The sequence below is a fragment of the Nomascus leucogenys genome, chromosome 10, assembly GCF_006542625.1.
Source record: "Nomascus leucogenys isolate Asia chromosome 10, Asia_NLE_v1, whole genome shotgun sequence".
In the NCBI taxonomy this organism is placed as follows: Eukaryota; Metazoa; Chordata; class Mammalia; order Primates; family Hylobatidae; genus Nomascus; species Nomascus leucogenys.
Genome location: NC_044390.1, coordinates 53,997,520 through 54,010,808, shown reverse-complemented (window position 1 = coordinate 54,010,808; position 13,289 = coordinate 53,997,520). Strand labels below are relative to the sequence as shown.

Sequence of the window (13,289 nt, the reverse complement as noted above, 5' to 3'; positions counted from 1 at the left end):
AGCAAAGGATTATGGGCCTATGTCTAGAAATTAGAGACGGGGGCCAGGCGTGGTGGGGCATACCTGTGGCCCCAGCTATTCAGGAGGCTGAGGCAGGAGGATCACTTGAGCCTGGGAGGTTGAGGCTGCAGGGAGCTGTGATCGTGTCACTACACTCCAGCCTGGGCAATGGAGCAAGAGACAGGATTGGCGAGTTGTTGCAAAGGGCAGTGCAGTGTGTGGAATTGGGACCCAGATGCTGCCGGGCTCTGGTCTCACTTCTGAGCCTTCCTCCCTCATCCCCGCAGTCCACAGGGCACCATGAAGGCAGACAGGGAAGTCAATAAGGCACCTCATTCTGGGTCACCCAGTTGGAGTCACTGAAATCATGTGACACATACCAAACTACTTTCCTGTGGCTCCCCTAAGGAACCACTACAAGCCAGGTGGGCTCTTGAGCCCAGGAGATCAAGACCAGCCTGGGCAACATAGAAAGATTCCATCTTGGCCAGGCACAGTGGCTCACGCCTGTAATCCCAGCACTTTGGGAGGCCAAGGCAGGTGGATCACCTGAGGTCAGGAGTTGGAGACCAGCCTGGCCAACATGGTGAAACCCTGTCTCTACTAAAAATACAAAAATTAGCCGGGCATGATCGCAGGCGCCTGTAATCCCAGCTACTCGGGAGGCTGAAGCAGGAGAATCGCTTGAACCTGGGAGGCGGAGGTTGCAGTGAGCGGAGATCACGCCATTGCACTCCAGCCTGGGTGACAGACCAAGACTCTGTCTCAAAAAAAAAAAAAAAAAGATTTCATCTCTACAAAAAAAATTTTAACCAGCCTGGCCAACATGGCAAAACCCCATCTCTACTAAAAATACAAAAATTAGCCAGGCATGGTGGCAGGTGCCTATAATTCCAGCTACTTGGGAGGCTGAGGCAGGAGAATCGTTTGAACCCGGGAGGCGGAGTTCTTAAAACCACAGTAATCTATTCTCTTATGGTTCTGGAAGCTGGAAGTCTAAAGTCAAAGTGTCAGCAGAGCTGTGCTGCCTCCAGAGGCTCCAAGGGAGGACCCTTCCTTGCCTCCTCCAGCTTCTAGGGGTCCAAGCTTTCCTTGGCTTTTGGCCACATTGCTCCAGTCCCTGCTTCCCTCTTCACGTGGACTTCTTCCCTCTGTGTCTACATCTCTCATTTCTCAGTCCTGTCTCCTCCTCTTCTTTTTTTTTTTTTTTTTTTTTTTTTTGAAACATGCTCTTGCTCTGTTGTCCAGGCTGGAGTGCAGTGGCACATCCTTGGTTCACTGCAGCCTCAACCTCTCAGGCTCAAGCCATCCTCCTGCCTCAGCCTCTCTAGTGCCTGAGACTATAGGCGTGCACCACCACACCCAGCTAAGTTTTAAATTTGTTTTTTTTTTTTTTGAGAAGGGGTCTTGCTCTGTCGCCCAGGCTGGAGGGTAGTGGCGCCATCTTGGCTCAAGTTAATTGGCGTCATCTCAGCTCACTGTAACCCCCATTTCCCAGGATGAAGCGATTCTCGTGTCTCAGCCTCCCAAGTAGCTGGGATTACAGGTGCCTTGCCACCATGCCCAGCTAATTTTTGTATTTTTAGTAGAGATGAGGTTTTTTCACCATGTTGGCCAGGTTGGTTAAAAATTTTTTTTGTAGAGATGGAATCTCCCTATGTTGCCCAGGCTAGTCTTGAACTCCTAGGCTCAAGTGATCCTCTCACCTTGACCTCCCAAAGTGCTGGGACCATAGGTGTGAGCCACTACACCTGACCCTGTCTTCTCTTTTTAGAAGGACACCATCCATATGGAACTAGGTCCCATGCTAGTGACCTTATCTTAACTAATTACACCTGCAAAGACCCTATTTTCCAAATAAGGTCACATTCAAAAGTCGGTGGTAGGGGGTTAAGATATGGACATATTATCTTATCAGCAACTCTATCAGACCCATCCCTTGCCAGTGACATCTCCAAGGGGCTGGCCAGAGTCTCAAATGAATCAGGCACATCCCCTGCCTCAAACCTAGTCCCTGTCCAGGTCAGGGAGACAGACACATCCCTTTGAGGCTGGGGTCCAGGTAGAGAATGTTCAGATAAAAGAAGAGCATTTGTGCCAGGTGCAGTGGCTCCCACCTGTAATTCCAACACTTTGGGAGGCCAAGGTGGAGGATCACTTGAGACCAGGAGTTAAAGACCAGCCTGGGCACCATAGTGAGACCCCATCTCTAAAAAAAAAAAAACTAGCTGGGCACAGTGGCATGCACCTATAGTCCCAGCTACTCAGGAGGCTGAGGCAGGAGGATCACTTGAGCCCAGAGAGTCAAGGCTACAGTGAGTTGTGATTGTACCATTGCATTCTAGCCTGGGCAACAGAGCAAGACCCCAACTCTAAAAATTAAAAAAAAAAAAAAAAAAGTAGAGACGGCAGTTGGAGGAGCTATGTCATCACAACCAGGAAACTCCCAGGGTCAGATCAGGGGAAGCCTGTGAGGCAGGGCCTGGCCCAGCAGGCTCGAGTCTCTTTAAAATCTTGCTATTTTTGCTCATCATGGAATTTTTTTTTCTTTTTGCACATTGATTTAGATTTTCTGAAATAGTGCACTAAAATATTACCTATCTCAATGACTGAGGGTTTTGGGGGACACTCAAGGCAGATGCCTCACACTCCATACCCTGTTTACAGTCCTGGAAATGATATGTTTCATAGCTATAGACTCTCCCCTCCTTGGCCCTGTTAACACGGAGCCCCGATGTTAGGATCTGGGCATGCGTTCCGCTGCCTGTATTTTCAATAGTGAGGCCGGGCTCAGGCAGCATTTGCCAAACCAACAACATCATTTCCCTCCTGGGAGGCAGACTCAGTCAGGTACAAGGAGTCCCTTATTCTGCCCCCACAACCTCCCCCTCCCCAGAGCACAACAGAGCCCTGCTTCATTCTCCTCTCCTAGCCTCTCCTTCCAAATGTGGAGCAGGAGAAGGACCCCCTGTCCAAGGTATGGCATTCAGGTACAAATGGCTCCAAGACCAGAAGTCACCCAGGCCCAGGATTATTCTTAGGAGCTGCCTACGATGGTAACAGATCCAGACCTCCCAGGGGACAGACTTTGCAGATGCCACCAAGCCTGTTCAGCGACCTCTCTCCAAGCCCCCTAGAAAACAGCCATGTGGGGGCGAAGAGAGTGAGCCACCCAGACTCAGGCACTGGGCTACTGAATGTTAATTCTGCAGGCCTGGCTGGGCACGGTGGCCACGCCTATAATCCTGGTCCTTTGGGAGGCTTAGGCAGGAGGATCACTTGAGGCCAGGAGTTCAAGACCAGCCTGGGTAACATAGCAAGACCCCTTCTCTTAAAAAAAAAGAAAAACATTGTACTATAGTCTCAGCTACTCAGGAAGCTGAGGCAGGAAGATCCCTTGAGCCCAGGAGGTCAAGGCCACAGTGAGCTGTGATCGTACCACTACACTTCAGCGTGGGCAACAGAGTGAGACCCTGTCTCCAAAGAAAAAAATATGTTTTTGTTTTAAAAATCCTGAAGCCTTGAGAGCGTCACTTCACCCTCAGCCTCCTTGTACCAGGCTGCAGCTATGCCTGCTAACGCAGAGAGCAGAGTCCCAGCCCTCCGCCAGCGTGTTCAGCATGAGGCAGGCAGGCGCACTGTCATTCCTTCCTTTCTTCGCTCCTTCACCCACCCCTCTGCCCACAGAGCCCTGTGCCAATTCACTGCTCTGCCCACCCCATGCACCCACCCACCTCGTGCACGAGGGGTCTGCAAGGTAAAATACACAGCAGGTAAATCAGCCCCGTTCATGCCTGCAAAGTTTCCGTGTTCTGTTCCCAGCTTCCCCCACGCCACGAGCCAGACCCTGCTGGCCAAGTTCAAACAGCAGCATGAGGACAATAAGTACTTCCTGGGCACCCCGGTCATGGAGCCAGCCTTCATCATCCAGCACTTCGCAGGGAAGGTGAAATATCAGATCAAGGTAGGTGTCTGCCCATCACCATTGGTGGAAGCCTGAGGGAAGCCACAGTCAGCCCAGAAGCCCACATGGGAGGATCCTCCTGTGGGCGAGGTTCCAGGGTGCTCAGAACCCACCGCAAATCCCCGGCTCCAAAGTCCAAGGCTCCATAGCTCAAGAACTGCCATTTGCGCTTAGGATGGGCCCCACCCCACCGCCAGCCCTTCCTGCGCCAGTCCGGGGTCTTTGGTAGGCACCGGTGAGTGACTATCCCCGAGTGACATCCATTCCCCACCAGGACTTCCGGGAGAAGAACATGGACTACATGCGGCCAGACATCGTGGCCCTGCTGCGGGGCAGTGACAGCTCCTACGTGCGGGAGCTCATCGGCATGGACCCCGTGGCCGTGTTTCGCTGGGCCGTACTCCGGGCCGCTATCCGGGCCATGGCAGTGCTTCGGGAGGCCGGACACCTGCGGGCCGAGAGGGCCGAAAAGGCTGCAGGTGGGAGCCGGGGCGTGAACCCGCACAAGCGTCACTGTCGAGAGGGGGGCACATCCTGAGTTCATCTTAAAATGAACAGTTCAGTGGCATTTAGTACATTCATTATGTTGTGCAAACGCCACCTATCTACCTGAAGTGTTCCTGTCACCCTGAACAGAAACTTGACCTGTGTGTGTAATTTAACCTCAGGGCATGCTATCAGCAACTCCATCGGGCCTCTCCTTTGCTAATGATTCCCCCTGATCCCACTGGCCCTGGGAGTTTGCTGATTGTGATAATGTAGCTCTTCCTAGTGTTCTGCCTCTTCTTTCTCTCTGTCTTGCTCTTTTTCTTAAGAGACAGGGTCTCTCTCTCTCTCGCCTAGGCTCTAGTGTAATGACGCAATCTCGGCTCACTGCAACCTCCGCCTCTTGGGCTCAAACGATTCTCCTGCTTCACCCTCCCAAGTAACTGGGACTACAGGCGACCGCCACCACACAGGCTAATTTTTGTATTTTTAGTAGAGACAGGGTTTCGCCATGTTGGCCAGGCTGGTCTCAAACTCCTGACCTCAAGTGATCCGCCCGCCTCTGACTCATGAAATGCTGGGATTGCAGGTGTGAGCCACCATGCCCAGCCCCAGCCTCTTCTCTTAACTGAACATTCTCTACCAGGAACCCAGCCTCAAAGGGACATTTCTGTTCCCCCGTCCTAGACAGAGATGGTTTGAGGCAGGGGGTGTGCCTGATCCACTCAAGACTTGGTCCAGCCCTATAGAGTTGCTGATAGAAGGATGGCAGAAAGCTATGTCCTCATTTTTCCCGGAGGCAACCTGAGGCCTGCATGGTTGAGTGGCTCACCCGGGTCTAAGGGCTCTGACCTTCTGTCCTCAGCTTCAGTTTCAGTTATCAGCTGTGGCTTCTGTCTCCGGAAGGGGCTTGATGAAAAGGAGGAAGGATAAAGCTTTCATGAGAAATAGGAAATAGTGCTCTGTTTTGGGGATCCAAATCTTCACAGTTACCCAACTTTGCCCAAACTTGAGTGATGAGCTGCTTTTCTTTTTTTTTTTTTTTTTCTTTTTCTTTTTTGAGACGAAGTCTTGCTGTGTCGCCCAGGCTGGAGTGCAGTGGCACGATCTCAGCTACTGCAAGTCCCACCTCCTGGGTTCATGCCATTCTCCTGCCTCAGCCTCCCGAGTAGCTGGGACTACAGGCACCCGCCACCACGCCTGGCTAATTGTTTTGTATTTTTTAGCAGAGATAGGGTTTCACCGTGTTAGCCAGGATGGTCTCGATCTCCTGACCTCGTGATCCGCCTGCCTCAGCCTCCCAGAGTGCTGGGATTACAGGCGTGAGCCACCACGCCCGGCCAATGAGCTGCTTTTTAAGATCGGTCTGCTAGGCGCAGTGGCTCACGCCTGAAATCACAGCACTTTGGGAGGCTGACGCAGACGATCGCTTGAGGTCAGGGGTTCAAGAGCAGCCTGACCAACATGGTGAAACCCTATCTCTACTAAAAATGCAGATATTAGCCAGGCATGGTGGTGCATGCCTATGGTCCCAGCTACCACAGGGAGGCTGAGGTAGGAGAATCGCTTGAACCCGGGAGGCGGAGGTTGCAGTGAGCCAAGATCATGCCAGTGCACTCCAGCCTGGATGACAGAGCAAGACTCCGTCTCAAAAAATAAATAGGCCGGACACGGTGGCTCACATCTGTAATCCCAGCACTTCGGGAGACCGAGGTGGGTGGACCACGAGGTCAGGCGGTTGAGACCAGCCTGGCCAACATAGTGAAACCGCGTCTCTAGTAAAAATACAAAAAATTAGCCAGGCGCGGTGGCAGGCGCCTGTAATCCCAGCCACTCAGGAGTCTGAGGCAGGAGAATCACTTAAACCTGGGAGGCAGAGGTTGCAGTGAGCCAAGATCGCGCCCCTGCCCTCCAGCCCAGGCGACAGTGCAAGACTCTGTCTCAAAAAATAAATAAATAAATAAATAAATAAATAAATAATAAATAAATAAATAAAAAGATGGGTCAAAGTGTCTGGGTACAATGGTGCACACCAGTAGTCCTAGCACTTTAGGAGGCCAAGGCAGCTCGCTTGAGGCCAGCTATTTGAGACCAGCCTGGGCCACATAGTGAGACTCTATCTCTCCAGAAAAGTTGAAACTTAGTCATGTGTGTCCTCATGTGCCTGTAGCCCCAGCTACTTGGGAGACTGAAGCAGGAGGATTGCTTGAGCCCAGGAGTTGGAGGTTACATGAGCTATGATTGCACCACTGCACTCTGCCTAGGCAATGCAGCAAGACCCTGTTGGTAAAAAATTTAAAAAAAAAAAAAAAAAAGGTTGGGGGGTGTCACAGAGACTCATGCCTATAATCCCAGGATTTTGGGAGGCCAAAGTGGGCAGATCACCTGAGGTCAGGAGTCCAAGACCAGCCTGGCCAATATGGCACAACCCCGTCTCTACTAAAAATACAAAAATTAGCGGGGCACAGTGGCCTGTAGTCTTAGCTACTCAGGAGGCGGAGGCAGGAGAATCCCTTGAACTCGGGAGGCAGAAGTTGCAGTGGGCCGAGATTGCGCCACTGTGCTCCAGCCTGGGTGACAGAGCAAGATTCCATCTCAAATAAATAAATAAAATGGGTTAAAATAATTGCAGCCTCCGTAGGAGGCCATCCCCACCACCGTCCACTCTGTGTCTCTGGCAGGTATGAGCAGCCCTGGTGCCCAAAGTCACCCGGAAGAGCTGCCAAGAGGAGCCAGCACCCCTTCGGAAAAACTTTACCGGTGAGCAAGACCCTGATTTGCCCAAACTGAAATCATTAGGTGGCAGCAGCATTGTTTCAAACAACTTAGGGAATGCTACATTCTTTTTTTTTTTTTTTTTTTTTTTTTTGAGGCAGAGTTTCGCTCTTGTCGCTCAGGCTGGAGTGTAATGACGTGATCTCGGCTCACCGCAACTTCTGCCTCCCGGGTTCAAGCGATTCTCCTGCCTCAGCCTCCCGAGTAGCTGGGATTACAGGCATGCGCCACGATGCCTAGCTAATTTTGTTTTGGGTTTTTTTGTTGTTTTTTTGTTTGTTTGTTTGTTTGTTTGTTTTTAGACAGAGTCTTGCTCTGTTGCCCAGGCTAGAGTGCAGTGGCGTGATCTTGGCTCACTGCAAGCTCCGCCTCCAAGGTTCATGCCATTCTCCTGCCTCAGCCTCCGGAGTAGCTGAGACTGCAGGCACCCACCACCACACCCGGCTAATTTTTTTTGTATTTTTTTTTTTTTTACTAGAGATGGGGTTTCACCGTGTTGGCCAGGATGGTCTCAATCTCCTGACCTTGTGATCCACCCGCCTCAGCCTCCCAAAGTGCTGGGATTACAGGCGTGAGCCACTGCGCCCAGCCTAATTTTGTATTTTTAGTAGAGACGGAGTTTCTCCATGTTGGTCAGGCTGGTCTTGAACTCCTGACCTCGGGTGATCCACCCGCCTCGGCCCCCCAGAGTGCTGGGATTATAGGCGTGAGCCACCGGGGAATGCTACATTCTAAACCCAGGTCGAGGTTGCTCTGAATAAGTCACCGAGCTACCGTTTGAAACAAAAAGACCCAGAACCAAGCAGCATTTGGTGGCTGCTTTTCTGGACACAGGATAGCAGGCCTTGGTGCATCATGCGCTTTAGGCAGATGGGAGGAGGCTCAGTTTACAAAGGATCCATTTTATGGCCTAGGGTGGGCACTGGGAGGTAGAGCCCAAGCATCAATGGTGGTGCGGAGAGACGGGCTTGATTGATTGGAGAGTTCTTCCCCCATCCTGCCTGGAGTGGCCCGAAAGTAGTTCTGCCAAGTTACTTCATTCACAGTCAGAAACACATACACTTTGATGTTGCACATGAGATGACACGGGGTCTTTTGTGGACCCTAGCAATGACCAAGGGCCCTGCACGCACCCAAGCATGTGCCAGCACCAGGGTAGAAAAGAAAGCAGGCTGGCCAGACGTGATGGTGCACACCTGTAATCCAGCACTTTGGGAGGCCAAGGCAGGTGGATCATTTGAGGTCGGGTGTTCGAGACCAGCCTGGCCAACATGGTGAAACCTTGTCTCTACTAAAAATAGAAAAATTAGCCAGGCGTGGTGGTGAGTACCCGTAGTCCCAGCTACTCAAGAGGCTGAGGCAGGAGAATTGCTTGAACCTGGGAGATGGAGGTTGCAGTGAGCCAAGATCGCACCACTGCACTCCAGCCTGGGTGACAGAGCAAGACTCTGTCTCAAAAAAAAAGAAAAAAAAGTTTTTGGAATCACCTTTTTCACCCAAAATGGGACACAAGAAAGGAGAATGCATTCCTCTGTTGTTTTTGTTGTTGTTGTTGTTTTTTTGTCCCCCAAGTTCCCAACAGCTAGAAAGCTTCCTTCTATTTTATTGTGTGGGTTGCATTTTTGTTGTTTTGTTTTGCTTGAGACCAGGCTGGAGTGCAGTGGTGTAATCACAGCTCACTGCAGCCTCAACCTCCTGGGCTCAAGCAATCCCCCCACCTCAGCCTCCCAAGTAGCTGGGACAATAGGCACACGCCACCACGCCTGGCTTATTTTTTCTTTTATAAAGACAGGGTCTGATTATGTTGCCCAGGCTAATTTCAAACTCCTGGCCTCAAGCCATCTTCCCACCTCAGCCTCCCAAAGTGATGGGATTACAAGCATGAGCCACCACACCCAGTCCTCTTTTTTTTTTTTTTCTTGCCTCCCTTACCCCAAAGACAATGTGACTTCCGACCTGCGGTAGCAGAAGCAGCATCCATCTCCCCAGGGCCTGGCTACAGGGCTGCGGGTCCCACCCAAGGAGCATGTTAAGTTTATACAGATTCTCCCTTTCAGCTGCTCAATGCTAGATTTCTCATTTGACGGCTCTGAGGAGTTCAATATTAACGCTTTTGAGGACATCATTGCTTTCTATGAAAGCAAGAAGTAAGTGCAGAAAGAGCCTTTGATCCTGAGGCCAGCAAGGCACCGAGGGGAGCCATCTTCCCCAGGTGCTCAGTGCTGCGTCCAGGACACAGACAGAGAGGACTGGCCGTTCAGGGAATGCCAGGGCCGGCAGGGGCTGCTCCTGCCAGATTTGCAGATTTAGCCGGGTCAGCAGGGCCGCGGGTGGGCCAAAGTCATGGGCCTCATTCCAAGCCATGGCTGCTGCACTGACCACCCTGGGTGTGAAGGCCACTCGCATATAGAGGTGACAGGCGACCCCTCTGTTGCCTTTGCTTTGCCTCCCTGGAGGGCTGGGGAGAGCAGGTAAGTAGGGCCATGGGGGCACTTGGCATGGTGCATGGAGCACAGGGGCTGGGGTCGGGTCCTTCCAGGCCACCTGCCCAGAGCTAAAACACGTGCTTTGAACGACTGCCAGCAGGATGCGGTAGCACGCACCTGTAATCCCAGCACTTTGGGAGGCCAAGGCGGGAGGATCACTTGAGGCCAGGAGTTTGAAACCAGCCTGGGCAACATAGCAAGACTCCACCTCTACAAGAAAAAAATAAATAAAATGTCTGGAATGAGGAATTAAAAAAAAAAAAAAAAAAAAAAAAAAAAAAAAAAAAAAAAAAAAAAACAGGAAAAACCAGATCCTCATTTCTAGAAGTTCTGTCAAAAACATTTGTCATTTAGACATTCCTCACTAATATTTAGTTTGAAAGCATCCAGTTTTCATCTCTAAGGCATTCTAATTCACACACGGTATCAGTGCCAGAGTTTGCACCTCCAGCGTGCATGCTGAAGCCTAAGCCCACAGCCATCAAACAAAATGAAGCGAGTAAGGTTGAGTGCTTTGAGGGTCATTATCCCCTTAAACTAGGGTTTCTCTGGCCAGGCGCGGTGGCTCACCCCTGTAATCCCAGCACTTCAGGGAGGCCTCCGTGGGCAGGTCACTTGAGGTCGGGAGTTTAAGACCAGCCTGGCCAACATGGTGAAACCCTGTGTCTACTAAAAATACAAAAATTAGCCAGGCATGGTGTGTGCCTGTAATCCCAGCTACTGGGGAGGCTGAGGCAGGAGAATCACTTGAACCTGGGAGGCGGGGTTTGCAGTGAGCCGAGATCACACCACTGCACTGCAGCCTGGGCAAAAGAGCAAGACTCTGTAAAAAAAAAAAAAAAAAAAACTAGGGTTTCTCAACCTCAGCACTGTGCCAGATCATTCTCTGGGGTGGGCACCCGTCCTGTAGACTGTAGGGTGTTGAGCAGCATCCCTGGCCTCCACCCACCAGATGCCAGGAGAGCACCCCCACCCCCAAGTCATGACAACCACAAATGTCTGCAGACATTGGCAAATGTCCCCTGATGGGGATGGTACCGCCCCAGTTGAGAACTGCTGTGTTCAACCTGTGGCTCTTGTATTCAAATTAATTCCTCCAAAGGCCTTAATGAAGCCAGCAAGGAGATTGACAACTGGCCACAAAATCATGGAGAGAGACTAATTTGCTCCTCCCACAGAGACCCCCCCCCCCGGGTCTTTTTTCTGAGTCGCCCCTAACTGCATTTTTTTTTTTTTTTTAAGACAGAGTCTCACTGTCGCTCAGGCTGGAGTGCAGTGGTGCGATCTCGGCTCACTGCAACCTCTGCCTCCCAGGTTCAAGCGATTGTCGTGCCTCAGCCTCCGGAGTGACTGGGACTACAGGCATGCGCCACCATGCCCGGCTAATTTTTGTGTTTTTAGTAGAGACAGGGTTTCACCATGTTGGCCAGGCTGGTCTTAAACTCCCTACCTCAGGTGATCTGCCCTGCTCAGCCTCCGAAAGTGCTGGGATTACAGGCATGAACCACCACGCCCAGCCTGTCATGGAATTTAGAAAATAAATAGGCTGGGTGGGGTGATGCATGTCTGTAATCCCAGCTACTCAGGAGGCTGAGGCAGGAGAATCGCTTGAACCTGGAAAGTGGAGGTTGCAGTGAGCTGAGATCGCACCACTGCACTCCAGCCTGGGCAACAGAGTGAGACTCTGTTTCAAAAAAATAAAACAAAATAAAAATAAAAATAAATTTAAAACTAAATAAATACCCCCGGCCAGGCGCAGTGGCTCACACCTGTAATCCCAGCACTTTGGAAGGCTGAGGTGGGCGGATCACAAGGTCAGAAGTTCAAGACCTCCCTGACCAACATGATGAAACCCCATCTCTAATAAAAATACAAAAATTAGCCGGGCATGGTGGTGCACGCCTGTAATCCCAGCTACTTGGGAGGCTGAGGCAGGAGAATCGCTTGAACCCAGGAGGCAGGGATTGCAGTGAGCCGAGATTGCACCATTGCACTCCAGCTTGGGCGACAGAGCGAGACTCCGTCTCAATAAATAAATAAATAAATATCCCCAAAGGCTCTCAAATATAACTTTTTCAGTGATCCAAATGAAAAGGATTGAATGAAGTGGAATGATCAGATGGAAATAGTCTTTTTTTTTTTTTTTTTTTTTGAGACAGAGTCTCGCTCTGTCTCCCAGGCTGGAGTGCAATGGCACTATCTCAGCTCACTGCAACCTCTGCCTCCCGGGTTCAAGCAATTCTCCTGCCTCAGCCTCCCACATAGCTGGGATTACAGGTGCCCTCCACCATGCCCAGCTAACTTTATATTTTTAGCAGAGATGGGGTTTCGCCATGTTGGCCAGGCTGGTCTCGAACTCCTGACCTCAGGTGATCCACCCGCCTCGGCCTCACAAAGTGCTGGGATTACAGGTGTGAGCCACCGCGCCCAGCTGGAAATGATGTATTGAAAAGGATCAATGATCCGTGTTGCCAAGTCCAATTTGCCTCAAAGCCCTGCTCCGCTCCAGGGCTTGGTGAGGCTGGCCCAGTCCCCATTTCTGGCAAAAGAGAGAGGGGCAGCATTGAGCACAGTGTCTTTCCCCAGCTGCATGTTTTGGCTTCAGTGGCCTGGGGATGGTCCCAATGGCTCTGGGAACCCCGAGGTGGCAGGCCTGCTTCTAACTCCATCTTCTTTCTGTCACTGCGCCCCCTCCACCCCTCCCCTCAGCGATTTGCATAACCAAATGATCAAGAGCATCAAAGGATTGCCCTGGCAGGGCGAGGACCCCCGTAGCCTTCTCCAGTCCCTCAGTCGGCTCCAGAAACCCCGCGCCTTCATCCTGTGAGTCCCCCACCAAGGCCCTGCTTACAAGTGCGACAACCGCCTCCCCCTACTCCCGCGACCCTGGCGGGGCCTGCAGTCTTCCTAATTTGCATCAGCCACTAAAACCACAGTGCTGTCTCGTGGCCCACCCCCAGCCATCACTAAATGCCAATCAATAACACCCCTGGCCTCTGTCTGTGCTGTGGCCCAGGCACGGCCGGCTTCCCAGCACACGGGGCAGCTTCCCAGGAGCACTCCTTCTTCGAGGCATCTAATTTTCCACCCGCAAACGTGCCATCCTCTTTCTCCTCCCTGTGCCTGTCTGGCTTGCAGAGCAAAGCTTGCTCCTGCCTTTGCCACTGTGAGCTTGCAGAGAAGCCATCTGCAGCAGGGCATGCGATTTCCCCGAGAGGGTGGCCCTGCTCTCTGCAGGTGGCCACATAAGCCAGTCAGGAGAGCCCAGAAGGTGCATAAACCGGTTTGGGATCCCGACTGTTGGCACACTGTGGGATTGAGTATTCTCTGCTTTCGGCCTGCAAATGAGGTAATGACTCTCATGCTTCCATTATGCTGACCCAGCACCAGGCAGGCAGCAGCCTTAGCTGACAAGAAATCCACCTGCGGTCACCACATCTCACCTTTTAGTGGCCACTGGGGTGTGGGCTGGCTGAGAGCAAAGCTTGCACCTGCATGGGAGCCAATGGGAGCCAGTTTCTTTCTTTCTTTTTTTGAGACAGAGTTTCACTCTTGTTGCCCAGGCTGGAGTGCAATGG

At 51.6% G+C, this 13,289-nt stretch overlaps 1 protein-coding gene across 6 annotated transcripts in view; it reads left to right on the top strand.

Moving 5' to 3' along the window:
- Nucleotides 1-13,289, top strand: part of MYO9B (myosin IXB) — a 134,667-nt gene that overhangs the window by 89,881 nt on the left and 31,497 nt on the right. For 5 of the 6 annotated variants that reach the window (XM_030820498.1, XM_030820503.1, XM_030820499.1 and 2 more), the window contains exons 12-15: nt 3,823-3,964; nt 4,239-4,443; nt 7,132-7,210; nt 12,421-12,534. In XM_030820498.1, coding sequence (XP_030676358.1) covers nt 3,823-3,964; nt 4,239-4,443; nt 7,132-7,210; nt 12,421-12,534 — 540 coding nt within the window. The remainder of the gene's footprint in view (nt 1-3,822; nt 3,965-4,238; nt 4,444-7,131; nt 7,211-12,420; nt 12,535-13,289) is intronic. The other variant, XM_030820501.1, reaches the window with a different exon arrangement.